General features: G+C 42.7%; 1 protein-coding gene across 1 annotated transcript in view; it reads right to left on the reverse strand.

The window, feature by feature from the left end:
- LOC111547273 (apolipoprotein(a)) overlaps positions 1-15,167 on the reverse strand; it is a 109,330-nt gene extending 94,163 nt beyond the window's left edge. The window contains exons 1-5 of the mRNA XM_031935526.1: positions 14,990-15,167; positions 10,325-10,682; positions 7,387-7,493; positions 1,700-1,797; positions 497-873 (exon numbers count right to left, since the gene is read on the reverse strand). Of these exons, the coding sequence (XP_031791386.1) occupies positions 497-873; positions 1,700-1,797; positions 7,387-7,493; positions 10,325-10,682; positions 14,990-15,167 (1,118 nt within the window). The remainder of the gene's footprint in view (positions 1-496; positions 874-1,699; positions 1,798-7,386; positions 7,494-10,324; positions 10,683-14,989) is intronic.
- Positions 15,168-21,780: the final 6,613 nt, after the last annotated feature.

Below are 21,780 nucleotides of genomic sequence, written 5' to 3' on the forward strand. Positions count from 1 at the left end.
CACTGCATGGGTCAGGTTAAACTGAATGAAACATTCCTATTTTGATCCTTTTCATTATTTATTGTTCATACCCATAAATACCTTCAACGAGGTTAGTTTTAGTTTTTGCAAAGTCAACAACAAATACGCTACAAATCAGCTCTTCCAACATTTTCTTCTGAAACAGGCCCATTGAAAGCCCTGTTTTGCAGAAACTTGCTCCTTTTCCATGAATAATACGTCACAGGAGACCTGGTAGATTATGCTACATACTTAATGTGGAAAGGTTGCTTCATCCAAGAGCCTGGAGTTTTCAGAGACACTGTCCTGAAACTTCCTGCCTAGGGTAATGCCAGCACCTGCAGGCAATAGCGCTGACGCAATTAAGGCTTAAATACAACCCACCAAAGTGCTGGTTAGGCTGGGAAAACCTTCTGCTAAACATAAGAGCGAGCTTTTTTTCTTTTTTTTTTTTTTTTTTCTGGAATTAGTAAACGGCATTTATTCTCAGTCTTACCTTCCAAAAGTTCCACTTGGAACATTGCTGGGCAGCGTGGAAACAGAAGTAAACGTCAGCCAGGCCGCCAGGGGGAGGCAGACCCCACACTTCTCCGCACGCCCCTCCCTCCTGTGGGAGCGAGTGTCCAGCTGCCAAAACCTGTCGCGGGTTTTGTCCCAAGCGACTTCAGCCAGCAGATGGTTCATGTCCTTCTGGGGCCGCAAAATTCCGGGTGAAAGGAGCGCAGCGTGCGGCTGAGAGTGGGGAGAGCAATCCAGGGGCGCCAGTGTGGGAGCTGCAGCGGGCCTGTGGTCGCCCGGAGGACACTGATGCCTCTGGAGCGCGCGAGGGGTGCGGCTTCCACTCAGTGGGATGGAAACTTCAGTTCTCCATCCCTGAAGACTTTTCAGCTCAGTAAGAATTCCCCTTTTGTGCTTAATCCAACTTAAGCTGGATTTTCGGTCACTTGCAAGAAAAAGTCGTGTTAGATACAACTCTATTCTGTATTATTATCAGGAGCTGCCATGATGGAGTGCTTAACGTGCTGGACACTTGATGCACTTTCTTATTGTTTCTCCCCCAACAACCCTGCAGCCCCCATTTCATATGATAAAACAATCAACGAAAGCTCATGACTTTTCTAAGTCCCAACAGCCAGTAAGTGGGAACCAGGATTCTAATTCAGGTCTGCCTGTGCCATTCTGCACCTTCTCTGAGCCTCAGGTTCCTCATTTGTAAAATAGGAACAATAATATCTAAGTCTTAAAGGTTTGTAGTATTTAAATTTTTATAAATGCAAACCACTGGGAGCAGCCTGGCACACCCAAAGGTATTCCTCATTTGCCAAGTTTCCTTTTAGTTGGCCTCAGTGTTCCCAGACTCAGGAGTGCAGAAAGGGGGATCATCCTCAAACCAAGGAGGATGAGGTTTTAAAAATAGTAGGAAAAGCACAGAAAAAGGAAAGCAAACTTTGCAATTATCTAAACCAGTGGTTTTTAACCTTTATGTTAAACAAAAAACAAACCAACAAACAAAAACCTTTCTTCAAATGACAGCTTATGCAAAAGGCTGATGTGGAAAACACCACTTGAACATGCTGGTTTTACAAATGAGGGGTTGGAGTCAAGTGGTACAAAGAGGTAACATGCCTAGTCCAGGTCTGTTTGGCTTGTGGCAGAGTCAGAACGTTTTTCTAGGGCTCCAGACTCCTAATGTCCTCACCAGCACCTCTGAGAAAGTCAGGCAGAGATTCCAAGACAGTCTCAGTGTTCCAGTGGCAAGGGGGTAAGTCTGATGGATATAATTATTGTCAGGGCATACTGCAAAATGAAGAAGGAATTCCTAAGATGTAGTGCAGGTGCTGATACCACATCCTGCACAGATGTTCCCTCTCTTGCTCTCACCCATCAACCAATACCAAATACTATCCTAGATTTGGGGCCATGGGGCCTGTCTGTCTCTTCCTTAGCTGCAGATGCCCTGCCTAACACCCTACAACACACATTAGACATGTGGTTATTTGGTAAGAAGTCTAGTTTAATTATAATTTTTGTCATTATTGTTTCACATCATGTTTAAAAACCCAATCTGGCTAATTTCATGTGAAAAATAATCTAACACCCTTAAGGGCTGGGTGAAAACCCCACTTACCCAAGGAAGCAATATGAATGCTGAAGTTATGGATTCAGGGACTCAAAGACCTTTACTCGTTTTCTGCTTGTTTTAGCTGTAAAGGAAATACACAATCATTAAAATAAAAAATGGCTCACACCCCAAAACTTCAACAGCAAAAATACTTTGCTAACACGCCCCACTATTAAACCAAAGACAAGAAGTCAGCTACAAACAAAGACCCTGTACAAGGCCTTGGCCCTGTGAAAACCTCCAAAGAAGAAGTCTCTTTGCTGTACTCAATCTACACTGCAGTTAAAGAAACACCCACACAGAAACATGAGAAGGAACCAACGCAAGAACTCCAATAAATCAAATGACCAGAAGGTCATATGTCCTCCAAACAACTGCACCAGTTCTCCAATAAGGGTTCTTAACAAAACTGATCTAACTGAAATGACAGAAATATAATTCAGACTATGGATACAAGTGAAGATCATCAAGATTTAGCACAATGGCAAAATCCAATACAAGGAAATTAAAAATCACAATAAAATAATATAGAAGCTGAAAGATTAACTTGCTGGTATAAAAAAAGACCTAATGGAGCTGACAGAGCTGAGAGCTGAGAAACAAACTATAAGAATTTCACAATGCAATCCAAGTATTAATAGCAGAATAGACCAAGCTGAGGAAAGGATCTCAGAAATGGAAGACTAGCTCTCTGAAATCAGACAGTTGACAAAAATGAAGAAAAAAGAATGAAAAGGAATGAAAAAAACCTACAAGAAATATGGGATTATGAAAAAGGCCAAATCTACAAATCATTGGCATCGCTGAAATGGATGGGGAGAAAGCTAACAATTTGGAAAACAATTTAGGATATCATCCATGCAAACTTCCCCAATCTTGCTAGAGAGGCCAATAGTCAAATTCAGAAAATAAAGAGAATCCCCGCCAGATTCTACACAAAATCATCCCAAGACCCACAGTCATCAGCTTTTCCAAGGTCAAAATGAAAGACAGAATATTAAAGGCAACTAGAGAGAAAGGGCAGGTCATCTACAAAGGGAACCCCATCAACCTAACAGCATACCTCTCAGCTGAACCCCTACAAGCCAGAAGAGATTGTGGGCCTATATTCAACATTTTAAAAAATATATATATTCAGCCAAGAATTTCATATCTAACCAGACTAAACTTCCTAAGCAACAGAGAAATAAGATCCCTTTTAGATAAGCAAATGTTGAGGGAGTTCATTACCACCAGACCTGACTTACAAGAGATCTTAAAAAGAGCACTAACTATAGAAAGGAAAGACAGCTACTAGTCAGTACAAAAATACACTTAAATTCACAAACCACTGACACTATAAAGCCACCACACAAACAAGCCAGCATAAAAACACAATGAGAGCATCCAATTCACGCATACCAATACTAGCCTTGAATGTAAATGGGCTAAATGCCCAACTTAAGAGGCACAGAGTGGCAAACTCATAAAAAAGCAAGACCCAATTAATTATATGCTGTCTTCAAGAGACCTATCTCACATGTACTGACACCCAAAGGCTCAAAATAAAGGGCAAGCAAATGGAAATCAGAAAAAAAGCAGGGGTTGCAATCCTAATTTCAGACAAAATAGACTTTAAACCAACAAAGACCAAAAAAGACAAGAAAATTACATAATGGTAAAGGGTTCAATTCAACAAGAAGACCAACTATCCTAAATATATATGCACCCAACACAGGAGCACCCAGCTTCATAAAGAAAGTTCTTAGAGACCTACAAAGAGACTTAGATGTCCACACAATAATAGTGGGAGACTTCAGCAGTCCACTGACTGTATTAGACGGATCATCAAGGCAGAAAATGTACAAAGATATTCAGGACCTGAACTCAACATTGGACCAAATGGATCTGATAGACCTCCACAGAACTCTCTATCAACAGTAGAATATATATTATTCTCATAATCATATAGCACATTCTCTAAAAATCAACCACATAATTGGACATAAAACAATCCTCGGCAAATGCAAAAGAACCAAAATTATACCAAAAACATCCTCAGATCACAGTTCAATAAAAATAGAAGCCAAGACTAAGAAAATTACTCAAAACCATACAATTACATGGGAATTAAACAACATGCTCCTGAATGACTTTGGGGTAAATAATAAAATCAAGGCAGAAATCAGGAAGTTCTTTGAAACTAAAGAGAATTAAGAAATAACATACTGGAATCTCTGGGACACAGCTAAGGTAGTGTTAAGAGGGAAATTCATAGCACTAAACACTCATATCAAAAAGAAAGATCCCAAAGTAAGAACCTAACATCACAACTTGAAGAATTAGAGAAACAAGACCAAATCAACCCCAAAACTAGCAGCAGGCAAGGAAACCCAAATCAGAATTGAATTGAAGAAAGTCAAGACATGAAAACACATTCAAAAGATCAGCAAATCCAAGAGTTGGTTTTTTTAAAACATTAATAAGATAGATAGGCTGCTACCTGGCTAACAAAGAAGAAAAGAGAGAGAAGACCCAAATTAACTCAATTACAAATGACAAGGGCGATGTTAGCATTGACCCTACAAAAATAAAAATAACCCTCAGAAACTACTACAAACAGCTCTATGCATACAAACTAGAAAACCTAGAAGAGATGGATAAATTACTGGACACATACACCCTCCCAAGACTGAACCAGGAAGAAATTGATTCCTTAAACAGACCAATAATGAGCTCCAAAATTGAATCAGTAATGAATAGCCTAGTAAGAAACAAAAGGCCAGCACTGGATAGATTCACAGCTGAATTCTACCAGATATGCAAAGAAGAGCTAGTACCATTCCTATTGAAACGTCAAAAAAAAAAAAAAAAAAAAAAAAATTGAGGAGGAGGGACTGCTTCCCATTTTATTCTATGAGGCCAGCATCATCCCGATACCAAAACCTGGTAAAGACACAACAACAATAAAAACTTCAGGTCAATATCCTTGATGAACATTGATGCAAAAATCCTCAACAAAATACTTGCAAACCTAATCCAGCAGCACATCAAAAAGCTAATCCATCATGATCAAATAGGCTTCATCCCTGGGATGCAAGATTGGTTCAACATATGTAAATCAAAAAATGTGATTCATCACATAAATGTGACTAAAGACAAAACCCACATTATTATCTCAATAGATGCAGAAAAGGCTTTTGATAAAATGTACCACCCTTCATGTTGAAAACTCAATTAACTAGGTACTGAAGGAATATGTCTCAAAATAATAAGAGACATCTATGACAAACACGCAGCCAACAATATACCGAATGGGCAAAAGCTGGAAGCATTCCCCTTGAAAACCAGCACAAGGTAAGGATGCCCTCTCTCACCAGTCCTGTTCAACACAGTATTGGAAGTCCTGGTCAGAGCAATCAATCAAGGGAAAGAAATAAAGAGCATCCACACAGGAAGAGAGGAAATCAAACTATCCCTGTTTGCAGATGACATGATTCTATATCTAGAAAACCCCAAAGTCTCAGCCCAAAAGCTCCTTCTCTGATAATCAACTTCAGCAAAGTTTCAGGATACAAAATCAAAATACAAAAATCACTGGCATCCCTATATACCAACAGCCAAGCCAAGAGCCAGATCAGGAACACAATCCCATTCACAATTGCCACAAAAAATAAAATACCTAAGAATACAGCCAACCAGGGTGGTGATAGATCTCTACAATGAGAATTACAAAACACTGCTCAAAGAAACAAGCGAATGGAAAAACACCCCATGCTGATGGATTGGAAGAATCAATATAATCAAAATGGCCATACTACCCAAAGTAATTTACGGATTCACTGCTATTCCTATCCAACTGCCAATGACATTCTTCACAGCACTATTAAAAAACTATTTTAAAATTTATATAGAACAAAAAAGGGGCCAGAATAGCCAAGGCAATCTTAACAAAAAGAAGAAAGGTGGTGGCATCACATTACCTGTCTTCAAACTACACATCAGGGCCATAGTAACCAAAACTGCATGGTACTGATAAAAAATAAAAATAATTTTAAAAAATTAAAAAAAACAGACACATAGACCAATGGGACAGAATAGAGAGCACAGATATAAGGCCAAACCTACAACCATCTGATCTTTGACAAAGCTGACAAAAATCAAGGTCTAATATCCAGCATCTATAAAAAACTTAAACAAATTTACAAGAAATAAACCAACTCCATTAAAAAGTAGACAAGAGACATGAACAAACACTTTTCTACAGAAAACATATAGGCAGCCAACAAGCATATGAAAAAATGCTCAATATCACTGATAGTTGGAGAAATGCAAATCAAAACCACAAAGAGAAACCATCTCATGCCAGCCAGAATGGTTGTAGAGAAAAGGGAACACTTATACACTGTTGGTGAGACTGTAAATTAGCTCAACCATTGTAGAAAGCAGTCCAGTGATTCCTCAAAGAGCTAAAAACAGACCTAACATTCAACCCAGCAATCCTATTACTGGGTATATACCCAGAGGAATATAAATTACTCTATCATAAAGTCACATGAATGTGAATGTTCATTGCAGCACTAATCATAATAGCAAAGACTTGGAATCGCCTATATGCCTATCAATGACAGACTGGATAAAGAAAATGTGGTACATATATACCGTGAAATACTATGTAGCCATAAAAAAGAAGGAGATAATGTCTTTTACAGGACCATGAATGGAGCTGGAGGCCATTATCCTTAGAAAAGTAACACAGGAACAGAAAACTAAATACTGCATGTTCACACTTGTAAGTGGGAGCTAAATGATGAGAACTCATGGGCACAAAAAGGGGAGCAACAGATACTGGAGCCTACTTGAGGGAAAAGAGTGGGAGGAGGGAGAGGAGCAGGAAATACTAAGTATTGGGTACTAGGCTTAGTACCTAGGTGACAAAATAATCTGTACAACTAACCCCCGAGACACAACTTTACTTATGCAAAAAACCTGCACATGTAACCCTGAACTAAAAAAAAAAAAAGTTAAAATTAATTAAAATAGAATAAAAAAGTTTCTGAAAAAAAAAAAAAGAGAGAGAGACTCAAAGAAACAGTCTTCCACCCCTTGACCATGTGCCTTGAAGACCCATTATGCAGAAATAGACAGGTGCCCAGACAAAATCAGCAGTGGGTGGACCACATTCATGGATGGGAATTTGCACAGCTTTCTCCGAAATGATCATTTTGTCACATGGACTGTAGGTCAAAACCAATTTGTTATGTGGGCAATGGAATTTATCTCACCTTGGGTTTTTCCCCAGCCAGTGACGTAACATTCAGTCTGGTTGGCGACCACATAATTTGGGGATGGCAGACAAGCTGGGATTACTTTGTCAGTGATGATGGCAGAACTGAAAGAAAAGCATCAGCAGTTATGTTTGACTGCTCTGCTGGAAGTTGCAACACCCACAACGAGGCATCCCTTCCTTGAGGCCCAGAGCCCTCTGAGCTGGCACTCTCTTTCTTCACTGACACAGAGCAATGTAGAACAAGCGTTTCACCCTCACATTTGCCTGTGGTTGCCTATGGACTACACAGATATAAGGTTTCATTTGAAAGGCATCAGTTGCATACCAGAAATTGCTGGTGGCCTTCACCTTTGAAAGTAGAGATGACAAAGGCACACTTCTCATGTATATTCTGTGCACAACTGGAATCTCATGCCAAGTGCATCCTTTTACATTAATTGAATAGGGCATTGATCAGTGCACAGAATGTCTGACTGAGACGCCTCCAAGATGCTGTAAAATTGCAAATGCATTTGTGTGCCCAGAGCAACTTGCTCCATCCTTGGATCCTCCACTTCCTCCTCAGTGAATGTTACTACACCATGGTTGTAAGAACCCAGTAAAATACCTGATACCAAATAAAAGTGTGAACATTGAGATGAATGTTTTCAAAGCTGCAACATGTATGGGGAGTCGTGCAAACTGGTTCTGTTATCGGGAATGAAGTCTGTCACTGACTGCTTGACTTGAGCCCAGCCCAGGGGACACGGAGCAGAGAGCTGTATACCATGGAGTGAACTGGGCCATGGACGTGTAACAGAAGACCAGCTGAGAGTCTGAATGTTATTCTGGGGCACATATGAGTCTAGGACTGGTGCCAAGAGCATGTAAATAAACAACAAGCAAATATTGAAGGTGGACCACTTGTTTTTCTTTGCTAATTAGCTGCCCAATTTTTAAACAGTCTGCAGCACGCACTGTCACATGGGAATGATGTTTTACAGTGACATATTTAGAAGGGAGAGAAAGGATAAATATACATTTTTTACAATTTAAAATTTTCACTATTAGCAAACAAAAATATCCACTCAAAATACAACTTAACAATGCAGCAGTCATCTAACAGCAAAGAAATGCAGAGAAAAGCAAAACCGCAGGTGACTATGAATAAAGGGTGAAGGTAGTCTCAAATCCTCGAAGAGCTGTGTTTATTTCATTGATTCAATGAATGAATAATTCATTCAATGAATGAAATGAATAAATACTCGTATTCAATTCTGATGTGCTTTAAGGATGAATATGCTCATTTTACACTTAGCACAGACTTTGTGTGTATTGTCCCCTGTCCTCTACAGAAAGTTTCTTCCTCATTGTTAAAGTTTCCCTTTGGTACCAATTTTTCCTGTCCACATAAAGTATTTCATTTAAAAATCTCAGCATAAAATATATACTGAAAAGAGTCTGAAAGTGCTATGTGAGCTCTGGCATCTCCACTGAGCTCACTGTTCCCCCGCAGTTGTTCTTTCCCCAGTAGCTGTTCCTTATTCTTCTTTCTTTGTGGAACCTCTCCCTGTGCATACACAGCTTTGTATTTAGCCAAAGATTTGAGGACTTTTCTTTTTCTCTCTTTTTTTTTTTTTTTTTTCTGAGATGAAGTCTTGCTCTTGTCGCCCAGGCTGGAGTGCAATGGCTCGATCGTGGCTCACTGCAACCTTCGCCTCCCGGATTCAAGCAATTCTCCTGCCTCAGCCTCCTGAGTAGCTGGGATTACAGGCGTGTGCCACCATGCCCGGCTAATTTTTTTTTTTTTTTTTTTTTTTAGTAGAGAGGGGATTTCAACATGTTGGCCAGGCTGGTCTCAAACTCCTGGCCTCAGGCGATACGCCCACCTTGGCCTCCCAAAGTGCTGGGATTACAGGAGAGAGCCACTGCACCAGGCCTATTGCTTCTTTAAATAAGGGACAAGAAATTTAAAGAGAAAATAGGAAGCACCTTCCCCTACTATAACTTATGAAGTAAGAAGCTAACTGATCATGTGGTAAAAAGGAACCAAATAAAAACTGTGTCTCAAAATATTAGGAGCACTGCTTCAGTGAAATCAATTAAAGTAAATGCCCATATTAGTCATCCATTGATACACATACTTATTTTCCTAAGTGAATTCTCCACAATTCTGAAAATCAGTGAAAAGATTATCTCATGTTATTTCTACACAAAACCAAGCAGCGCATGTGACTCTCCATGTTTCAGGGCATACACATCCCTTTCCACCGGGGATCAATGTGCCCTATGGAAAGCAACTTCTTGCCTTTTAAACTAAATTCAGTAAACAAAAAATTGTTTTGTACAGCTGACATAGGATCACATCAATTGCACGAAAAACATCAGTCTGTGGAAGGAACTTACAATGCTGAATGAGGCACGTTAAGAAGGCGTAACCCATCACATTGGCTTTTCTGCTGTTCGAATTTTTTTTCTGGTCAAAAATACAGGTGCTAAGACTCCCTGAGTCCAGCAGATGTTAGAACAGAGGAAGGCAGAGGGCAGCCTCCCGCAAAACATCTCCTACTCCTGCCAGTTTCTAATCCAGGGTCCAGGAGCTGGAGCATCCGGACTCCCCGTGCTTGCGCTTGGAAGCAGAAATGCCCTCCCTCAAACCCCACTTCTCTCAGGGGCTCCGACCCACCTACGTGAGGGTCAGTCCGGGAGCCAGCGTCTGGACAGAGCGGGGTCGCGCCCTGGAACACAGTGCAGGCGAGGAAGGAGAAGAGCCCAGCTGGCAGCGCAGGGGCGAGCGTCCTGCCTTTCCCGGCGGCCTTGGCCTGGCCAACCTGCCTGGCCCTGCGGGAGGGAGTCCGCCCACCCGCGCCCCGTCCATGTCTCCGCCCCGTTCCCGCGCCCCGTGTCCGCGCCCCCGCCTCCTGTCCCTTGCCACCGCCTCGTGTCCCTCAGACCGCGCCTCCGCGGAGCGCAGGCGGCCTTGGTCCGGCCCCGCCTTGGACCCTCGCGCGCGCTCCAGAAGCATCAGTGTCCTCCGGGCGGCCATGGGCCCGCTGCGGCTCCCACCCTGGCGCCCCTGGATTGCTCTCCCCACTCTCAGCCTCATGCCCCCCACTACTACCACCTCGTATTTTGCAGCCTCAGGACATGAACCGTCTGCTGGCTGAAGTCGCTTGGGATAAAGCCCGCGACAGGTTTCTGGAGCCGGACACTCCTTCCCACCTGAGGCATGGATAAAGTGTGGGGTCTGCTGCCCCCTGCCGCCCCGGCTGACATTCGCTTCTGTTTGCACGCTGCCCACCAATATTCCAACTGGAACATTTCAAAGGCAAGGCTGAGAATAAATGCTGTTTACAAATTCCAGAAAAGAAAAAAAAACACAATATTGCTCTTCTGCTTAGCAATAGGTTTTCCCAGCCAAGCCAGCACTTCTGTGGGTTGTATTTAAGTCTTAAGTGCGTCAGAGCTGTTGCCTGCAGGCGCTGGTATTCTCCAATGGGGGAAGTTTGAGGACAATGGTCTCTGAAAACTCCAGGCTTTTGGATGAAGCAATCTTTCCACATTAAGTATGTAACATAAGACCTAGTAGAGTTCTCCTACGATTTACCCATCATGCAAAGGGACTGAGTCTGCAAAACAGGGCTTTCAAAGAACCTTTTTCAGGAGAAGAGAATGTTGGAAGAGCTGATTCGTTGCCTATTTGTTTTTGACTTCGCATCTAAACTGATAAAGGTATTTATGGGTATGGACAACAAATAATGAAAGGGATCAAAATAGGAATGTTTCATTCAGTTTAACCTGGCCCATGCAGTGCACTTCAGGTCCTAGACTCTGGTTTGAACTCTGCAATTTCTACCATTCCTTGGCTTTGTTTGTTTCATTGCTTGGACTTTCAGACTGATCAGAATTCTGTGAATACAGTAGGTGCTCAATAAATGCTTACTCTGGGTACTACCATTGATGCCTGTGGCAGTGACTGCAGATGAGCAGGCTCCGGCAGCAGTGAGGTGTAGGGCTGGAGGGCCTGGCTGTGGCATCCAATCCTGCTCCATCTGCCACACTAGCTGTGTGACTTTGGGGAAGCTATGAACCTCTGCTGAACTCTCTATTAGTAAGATGAGAGTGTTAGTAATAGCACCTTCCCTCATAGGGTCCGAGTGAGGAGTAAATCAAATAACCTGTATAAAGGACCTAGTTTGGTGCCTCGTATATGTGAAAACTACTCATGGGACAGGGGACTAGTATCCAGAATATACAAGGAACTCAAACATCTCCACAGCAAAAAACCAACCCAATTAAAATATGGGCAAATGACCTGAGTAGACATGTCTCAAAGAAGACATACAAATGTCCAGTAAATGAATGAAAATGTGCTCAACATCACTAATCCTCAGAGAAATGCAAACCTAAACCACAATAAGCTATGATATCACCCCAGTAAGGATGGCTATTATCAAAAAGACAAAAAAATAGCATGCTTGTGAGGATGCAGAAAAAAAGGGAAATTTCCTACACAGTAGGAATTTAAACTAGCACAATCACTCTGGAGAACAGTATGGCGGTTCCTTTAAAAACTACAAATAGAAGTACCATATGATCTAGCAATCTCACTACTGGGCATTTATCCAACAGAATGGAAATCATTATATCAAAGAGTCATCTGAAGCACCAGGTTTATTGCAGCTCTGTTCACAATAACCAAAACATGGAATCAACCTAGTTGTCTGACCACCAATGAATGGCTAAAGCAAATGTGGTATACACAAATCATGGAATACTATTCAGCCATAAAAAATAATGGAATCTTATCATTCACAGTAACATGGGTGAAGTTAGAGGACATTATGTTAAATAAGCCAAGAACAGAAAGGTTAGCACTGCATGTTCTCACTCATATATGGCAGCTAAAAGAAGTTGAACACAGGAAGTAAAAAGTAGGACAGAAGATACTAGAGGCTGAGAAGGATCCAGGGCAGGGAGGGATAGGAAGAGAGTTGTTAAAGGCTATAAAATTACAGCTTGATAGGAGGAATATGTCCTAGTGTTCTATACCACTGTAGGATGTCAGCAATAATACAGTCAACAGTTTCAAATACCTAAAAGGGGGATGTTGAATGTTCCCAACACAAATATATAAAAAATGATAAACATTTGAGATGATGGATATGTTAATTACCCTGACTTGATCACTATATATGTATTGAAAATCTCTATGTACACCATGAATATGTACAATTATTACTCGTCGATTAAAACTTAAAAAGAAACTTGATCTCATAGAATTAGAAAGTAGAATAATGGTTATCAGAGGCTGAGAAGGGTAGTTGGAGAGAGGACAATGGAGAAAGGTTGGTCAATGGGTCCAAAGTTCCAGTTAGAAATAATAAGTTCTGGTTGTTCTATTACACACTAGGGTGACTATAGTTAATAATAATGTATTGTATATTTGAATAACTAGAAGAGAGGATTTTAAATCTTCTCACCACAAAGAAAGGATAAATGTTTAAGGTGATGGATATGCTGATTACCCTAATTGATCATTATACCATGTATCCATGCATTAAAACATCACACTACACCCCATAAATATGTACGATTGCTATGTGTAAATTATAAATGAAATGAAACATTTAAAAAAGAGCTTAGTATGGTGCCTAGACACTTTAGGCATTAATCAATCAAATAATATCAATCAAGATATTATTATTATTGTTATTCCTCCTCCCAGCAGTAAATGGCAGTGCAGTAGTTAAAAGTAATCACTTAAGACCCAGATATTTGGGTTAGAATCTGGCTCTGCCAATTTCTGTCGGCATAACCTTAGGCAAATAAGTTTCAATGTTCTGATCTATAAAATGGTAATAATAACAGAGAAAAACTCTGGTGATTGGAGCACGGTATAGGTAAGTCATAGTGCTGTTTGTGCCTGGCACAGATGGACAAGCCTACAATAAATCATAGCTAGCAGTAAAATAAAAATCATAAAAAGGGTATATTTTGATTAGCCACCAATGCTTAATTGTCCTCTAAGGTAATAATGTAATTGTCTAATTTCACCTTTCCAGTTACTTGCTTATCGGAAGGTTGATAGCTAGGGATTGCCAGAGTGTCTGAACTCAGAGGCAACTTCCCACATGAAGATCAAGGGCTGTCTGCAGCCCCTGATGGAAGCCTAGTTGCCAACATCAGTCCTTCCACTTGGAGCAATTCTTGTGCAGTCATTGATGCAAAGTAATATTGAAATAATTGCCTCAAGAATGTTCAATGGTTATTACTATTGACTATGGCCTGGTAGGTGGAAAGGCTGCTCAGAGGGACCAAATGCAGCGACCTTAGCTCCCACAGTTATTTGTATATTGGAACTTGGTTTTGCAAAGTAGATCAAATGAAACTGAACAAGGTTTGCAATAATCCATCACTGCTGGCCAGACAGGGAAGGGTTTTGGACTAAGAACTGGGCTAAGGAACCCTGCAGGTTTGAGGTGAGTTATGAGTTGGTGCTCCCTTGCCTACAGATTATTTCAAAACAATGTCCCTACAACTTACTGAACTGGAATGTCAACTCGGTGGATTCTTTCTTCTCTGGCCACTCTTAAGGGACTCACATACTGCTGGATTCAGAAGAGGGCTTTTAAAAATTCGGGGAACCACCTTCCCTTACTGAGCTCTAACACTAAGAACCAGAGGACCTATTCTTTTATGAAGGTCAAATGACCTTTGAAAAGGGGGACCTCCTTTTCTCCACAAATGACATTCTTTTCTTTTCCAAGGCGCTTAGGGCTCCCCAAATTTGTGGCACACCCTGCCTTCAGCGGTTTGCCATGGTCTTTGGGTTAAAATGCACAATATTTAGCAAGACAGTCTCCCCAGTCATCTGGCCTAGTCTGGTTTCCTCCCTCACCCCTCCCCCAGTACTCCTCACCTGATTATTCCGGTTTAATCAGGTGCCTTAGTCAGCTGGGGCTGCCATCACAAAATACCACACACAGGAGGCAGGGTGGTAGGGTTGGGGGTTAGACACAGACATTTATTTCTCGCGGTTTTGGAGGCTGGATGTCCAAGATCAAGGTGTTGGCAGATGCAGTGTCTGATGAAATCTCTTTCCTTGCTTTTAGACAGCGCCACTCCTGGCTGCACCCTTACATGGCATCTCCTCAGCTTGTTCGAGGAGGGAAAGGAACGGTGTGTGTGTGTGTGTGCGTGTGTAGATTGGTGTGTTCCTCTTCCTATATGGGCACTAATCCCATCATGGGAACCACACCCTCATGACCTGATCTAACCCTCATCACCTCCAAAGGCCCTGCTTCCAAATACTAGCACATCGTGAGTCAGGGCTTCAGCATATGAATTTTGGGGGGCACACAAACCTTCAGCCCATCACATCAGGGATGCAAACTCAGTCAGCCTCAGGGGCCAGGCAGGTACAATGAATTCTTGGTGAGAGAAGCAAATTTAATATTTCAAATACAGTCGTTCATCACTGACACTCCAGTCAGCCACACAAAACCAAGTTCACTGACCCTCTCTCCTCTAAGTCCCCTCTCCTCCCCGCACCCAGTTCAGCCCAGGGCAGCTCACACACTCCATTCCCAGCCAAGTGGGGCCGTGGCCCCTCCAACATCCCCAAGCTGGGGGTGCTTCCGGTAGGATGACGGGCCTGGAAGCCAAGTAACTGGCCGGCCCCAAGGACAAGGTGCCCACGACGAATGACGACACGAGCAAACCAGGCCGCAGCTGATCCTCCTGAGGCTGCAGGGGCCCCGTGTTCCCATCCGTTCCCTCTGTGCGTCTCCTCATCGGGTGCAAAACCTCGACTCCCTCAGGTCTCCTGCCCGACCCCGCACCCTTCATGCTCTGAAGATGGAGGCGCCTTGTACTTCCGGGCGGCAAAAAGCCCTGAGGGAACCTCCTTCCGTTTCCTGCTGTGAGGACAGCGGACCCCCTGTCGCCGCCCAACTCCTTTGTCCTTTCCCCGCAGGGACTACCTTTCCTCGGGTGACAGCACCACTCTCCTCAGGAACTCAGGCTTTGTAACCCCTTCTTTCTTCTCACCGTCTATGGACGCTCTCCTGTGAGCACTGAAATGCCATCTGCACTCCCGGGGCCTCCAGCTCCTTCTCTCTTGGCTTCATGGCAGACACATTTCTTCAGAGTTACCCTAATATGCTGTTTCCATTTTGTTTCCCACTGACTCTTCAGCTGTGATGCTGTGGTCTGAATGTGTCCCTCAAAATTCAGGTCTTACAAACGGTTTTTTTTTTTTTTTTTTTTTTTTTTTTTTGAGACCAGGTCTCACTCTGTCGCCCAGGCTGGAGTGTAGTGGTGCAATCTCGACTCACTGCAGCCTCCACCTCCTGGTCTCAGGTGATCCCCCCACCTCAGCCTCCCAAATAGCTGGGACTACAGGTGTGTGCTACCACACTTGGCTAATTTTTTATTTTTGGTAGAGACAGGGTTTCTCCATGTCGCCTGCACTGGTCTCAAATTCCTGAGCTCAAGGGATCCACTGCTTTGGCCTCCCAAAGTGCTGGGATTACAGGTATGAGCTGCTGCCCTCAGCCCAACATGTTGCAAACTTAATCCCCTATACAACAATGTTCGGAGACAGGGACTTTTGGGAATTTAGGCCGATTAATGCTGCTTTAAAGGGAGCTTGTGGGAGTGAGTTCAGGCTCTTTCACTGTCCTGCTGTGTGAAGACACAATGTTCATCCTCTTACCGTCCGCCTTCTGCCACGTGAGGACACTGTAATAATTGGCACCTTGATCGGGGGCTTTGAAGCCTCCAGAACTGTGAGATGATACATTTCTGTCCTATATGGGTTACCCAGGCTGTCATCTGGGTAATCCATAAAGGACTGTGACACTTTGTTACAGCAGCACAAACAGGCTGAAACATATGGCATGATTTCTCTTCCCACCCCTCTACTAACTCTCATCACCAAACTCAGTGAGCACTTTTTAGTCTTTATCTTTCTAAAAGGACATCTTGGTAGAGTGGGGACTGGAGCTCTGACAGTGCTGGTGATTAGGGTTGGCGTGTCTCCCTAGTTGATTTACAGTTGGGGCTTGGACACTGTTTTAAACTGGGGAGGAGCCTCCTAACCATCTAAACACAACCTTGATTCACCTGGTAGGCCAGAGCTCTGCCTGGAAGAAAAATACTGAGATGCCAGCACTCTAATGACTATTGAGGTGCAGGGATATAAAATCTTCTACAAATTGGGATGACTCTGGGCCAAGATCAATTTGTTAGAAACAGCCAGGCTTCCTGAGGGAATGTTCCATTAAGGGAAAAAGGAGGTTGGTTGGGCTTGACCAGGCAGTTTTCTCCCTTGGGGTCTCTCATAAGGTTACTGTCAGATGGTAGTACAGCCACAGAAGTGGCTCCATACCACATGGCTGGCTGTGCCAAGCACTCAGAGGTCTCCCCCAACACCATGATGTCAGGTTGAAGGGACTATTTGTTTGAGATAGGAAGTGGGACGAATGCCAAAAATCCATTTTAACCCTGCCACCACAGCACCAAAAAGCACATCCTTCAGCATGCTTTGTGGAAGAAGGATTGCATGTTTATGGCAATTAAAGATTGCAACACTTTTGATTCCCATAAAACTGTATGTGTTTACACCTCTGAGTGAACACAAGGGGGGGCTATCCTCTGAAATAGCAGAAACCTAACTTCCTGTGTGCAATGACAGCCAGAGCTTATTCCCCAGGTGCCACCTGCCATAAATATACAAGTGCCTTTACCTAACAAAGACACAGTGATATTGGAGGTTCGTGCCACCACTAGTGGAGGGGGAGGAGACTAACCTGTGGCTCAACCTTCAGTGGAAGCAGATGTGCTTGAAGCTATTTGGGCAACAGAGTTCAAGGATTTGACCTGTGTCAACGTGGGAGAGAGAAGGATTATAGCGAGATACTTTTGGCAGGCTCTGGAAGGAGATGAATTATGGAACATGCATAAATAGAGATGGATGCACAGGGAAGCTAATAACATTCAGGCTCAGGTTTCCTTCATTGCATGAGTCCCATGGCAGATTGTATTTTCCAAGATGGCAGCCACAAGACTCCAACCACATGTACTCTTCTTACAGTATGAGGCCGATAGTCCTCCCATGGAAAGGTGGGGTCTATATGTCCTTCCCTAGAATCTGGGGAGACTTGTGACTCTCATGCAGATGATGCTGGAGTATTTCCAGGCTAGACTGTAAAGGAGAAATAACTTCTGCCCGATTCTCTTGGAAGCCAGTTACATGCTTCTAGGAAGCCCAGACACATGGAGAAGTTCTGAGTGTTTTGGCCGATAGTCCCAGATGAGATTCCAGCAACAGCTGGGATTACCCATGAGATGTGAGTGAGGAAAGCTTTGAGATGGTTTCAGCCCTAACCACCACTGACCTCATAAGTGACCACAAGAAAGAGAATCCCCTGGTCAAGCCCAGCAGACCTTCAGAATTCAGAAATAAAATAATTCATCATATTTTAAGCCACTATGTTTTGGGTTGATTCATCCCATAGCAAAAGACAACTTCAACAGTCCCCTTCTGAGGCTCTGGAGGGGCCCTGGCAATGTATTCATTTGGTCATTTGCTTTTGTCAAGTTTGCAAAAGCAGACATTTAGCTGTAATTGGCTAAAATTCTGATCTCTTTCTACCCTCATGTTGGGTGGTGGTGGAGATGATGTGGGCATTTTGAGGATCCAGCAAAAGAAGAATTGAGTTGAGTCATTGAGTTTGGGTTCCTTGGGATTTATTTATGTGGTATGGAGCCACTTCTATGTATGTTATTACTAGCTGTCCCTGTGTAAAACAGATTTCAGAATAGTCTTAACCTCCCTTGTGCCGACTTACCTGGTGGTGTAACGTAAATATGCAAGACCATAGATTACATCACGATTGTGTCATATGACATGTGGATTTGCAGGAACATGGATGGAGCTGGAAGCCATTATTCTTAGCAAACTAACACAGGAACAGAAAACCAAATAGCGCATGTTCTCACTTATAAGTGGGAGCTAAATGATGAGAACACATGGACACATCGAGGGGAACAACACACACTGGGACCTATCAGAGGCTGGAGGATGGGAAGAGAGAGAGCCTCAGGAAAAATAACTAACGAGTACTAGGCTTAATACCTGGGTGATGAAATAATCTGCACAAGAAACCCCCAGGACGCATGTTGACCTATGTAACAACCCTGCAGTTTTGTCCCTGAACTTAAAATAAAAGTTGAATAAGAAAAATAGAAATGTACAAAGCTAGAAAAGAGTCTAGCTCATCCCATCTGGGAATTATTCCAAATCTTACCGCTCATACATAAAAATAGTTTGATAAAGGTTTTCCTAAGTGTGCCAAGAAACCTGAAAACTTATCTTCCATTATCAATCATGAGCTATGAAGCCAGAAGAAAAATTTAAATCTATCAACAATAAAATACTAGAGCCAAAATAGTTTATTATTCTCTTCTCTCATAGAATATGATATTACAACATTATTGAAGAGGCAATCAAAGAGTACGCAGGCAAAAATGTTGGGAAGGGAGTATTACAGAGATAGGTCAGGAATTTATTTAATTAAAATTGCTATTTTCCTGAGTTTTACATATATTTAGTGGTAGCGGTAGCCAGAGTAGACTTTGCTGGGAGCCTGGGCCATTGAGATTGGTATTATTCAGGTTATGCTGGGCTCATTTGCTCTCACCTTCTGGCACACACAGGACACATCTCACTTGATTTCTCACAAGTCTTTGGTACCCACGACCACTCCCACCTTTTTACAAATTTCACTTTCGCTGGTTTCTCTGGACTCACACGGTCAATTCTCCCCTCTGGCTAATTGTTCTCAGTCATCTCTAGAGAATTCTCTTCTTCTGGGTCTTTGTGTTGCTGAGGGCTTTACCCCAAGGCTTCTTTTTCTCTCTCTGAGCAAGCTTGTCCACCCCCATTGCTTCAATCCCACCTATGTGCTGACAACTGCTAATTCCACATCTCCAGCTCAGACCTACTTCCTAGGCTGTACACCAGGAATTGGCAAACTTTTTCCGTAAAGCGACAATAACAAATATTGTATTGGCTTGCTGGTCATTGTACTGTCTCTGTCCCATCTGCTCAACTCTGCTAAGGTAGTGCAAATATAGCCACAGACAATAGTAAAAGAATGGGTGTGGCCGTGTTCCAATAAAACTTGACTTATAAAAATAGGGCTGCTTCATGGGCTATAGTTTGCGAACTCCTGTTCTAGACCAGAATATCCAACTCCCTTCTGGAAATTTCCACTTGAGTTTTCTCAAGTTCCTAAACATAACATTGTCCCCAGGCAATTTCATCTTATTCCCTCCTATATGTTCCTTCTTAATGAATGATACCACTATCCACTAGATGTCCAAGCCAGAAATTCAGGCAGCATACTTGATTTCATTCCCCACATTCAATCAGTCACAAAATCATGTCAATTCTACTTTCTCAATATCCCCCTAATACATTCTTTTTTCTCTTTCTCCACTGCCTTCTTTCACTCCCTCTCATCTCTCACCTCCTATGACCTCCTCACTATGCTGCAATCAGAGGGATCAAGCCACCCTTGGATTTTAAAAGCCTTCAGTAACAGTATTCCCTGCCTTTCTTTGGCTGAAGTCTAAACTTCTTGAAACAGAGTGAGAAGCCTGCACAATTGGACCATTTCCCCATGTTAGCCAAATTCTTCTCATCTGCCTTCTCCTCCTGCCTCTGGAATCCTGCTCATATTCTTCTGCTTAAAGAATGTGTGGCAGGTGAAGCAACTGTCTGAGGCCAGTATCCCATGGGCAGTAAGAAGAATTTACCAAGACAGTTGTAGATAAAGAAAGGCAGATTTATTAAAGAAAGTATGAAAATATGTTGCAAGGGAGCAACGGGCAGGCCAGCAAGAGAGGAACTGAATGCCAAGAGACAAAGGCTTGCTGGGGGGTTTATAGGATGTTGCTTGTGCTGCGTGCTGAAGAGGGCTTTGTGCAGTATTGATAACGCCAAGGTTGCAGTGGGATAACCTGCATTTTTCTATCAGCTGAGGGCCTGGTAACAGCTGGGCACAGGAAGATTGTGAGTTATTTGTGCAGGAGGTCTATGGTCCTGGACCGTGAAGAAAGGCAAACTTATAGCTTATTTGGTTTCTCTTTCTTTTTCTCTCAGTGCCACCAGCCTGATTCCTTTTGCCTAATTAGGACTCCACAGAATTCTTCTCCTTTCTCATCCTTCCGGCTGTCTTCTAAGTCTCAACTTGGATGTCACTTCCTCTGGGAAGTATCTCCTCACCTCTCAAGACTGTCTCTCTGTGCACCACTACAACAGATGGGACCTGGGCCACTTCACTTTTACAATTCCAGTTTACAGACCTGCACTGCCCCAACCCCATTAGACCGAAGACTCCTTGAGGGCAAAGATGGTCTCTTATTTACTCTTGATTCCCCAGCACCTAGCACAGCACTAAACACTGTACCCACTGAAAGAACATCTGAAGGATGAGCGTTTATAGCAAAAGTGGTTTCCACTGACATTCCCTTCTCTCTTCCCCAACTTTGGATTGAGGAGCCCAGGAGCTGGTCAGGTGGCAGGATGAGATGAGAAGGGAGAAGTCATTACTTGGGGCCTCTGTTTTGCTGGTGTTTTGCTGGTGTGTGGAGATGGTGGGTTTCCCTTGAATACCTGGGAGGCAGGAGCAGGCATGAATTACTCCAGCCTCTAGGTTCTGGACCCACACTGGGGGCTGCTGCTCTCTAGCACCCATCAGTGCTTAACCATCTGGTCTCCAGCCAAGGAGGGAGCATGGTGGTGGTGAAGCCTCTCTGTCCCACCCACTCATCCCAGGAGCTCATGAGAATCAGTCAAAATCTGACTTCTACACCCTGAGTTAGGAACTCTATAACTTTAGACTTTCCCTGAACTTTGGGAATTCTCTTAACTAGTATGAAAGCAGTTACATCATCCTAGGTTCTTCTAAAATAGACACATGTATCCAAATATAGGCACATGTATATGCAAATATATACATGTATCCATATATATAAATATATACATATAATTTTTGTTTTGAAATAAGTATAAACACAATGAGTTATAAATATAGTACTGAGAGGTTTTTGTGCCTACGGCCCCGCCTCCCTCAGGCAGTATCTTACATAACTATAGTTCATGATTACAACCGGAAAGTTGCCATTGGCACAATATCAGAAACTAGTCGGCAGACCTTGCTCAGATTTCATCAGGTTTTTCTGTGCGCTCATTTGCTTTCCTGAAAAGATTTTAATGTTTTTCTACATGACTTATCTCCCTGACATACTGTGAGATAAGATTTTTTTTTTTTTTTTTTTTCTGTATGGGCTTAGAGAACAATGAATGTGACAGATGGGAAGGATGATTTGGTGCGTC

Source organism: Piliocolobus tephrosceles, chromosome 5 (assembly GCF_002776525.5).
Source record: "Piliocolobus tephrosceles isolate RC106 chromosome 5, ASM277652v3, whole genome shotgun sequence".
Taxonomy (NCBI): domain Eukaryota; kingdom Metazoa; phylum Chordata; class Mammalia; order Primates; family Cercopithecidae; genus Piliocolobus; species Piliocolobus tephrosceles.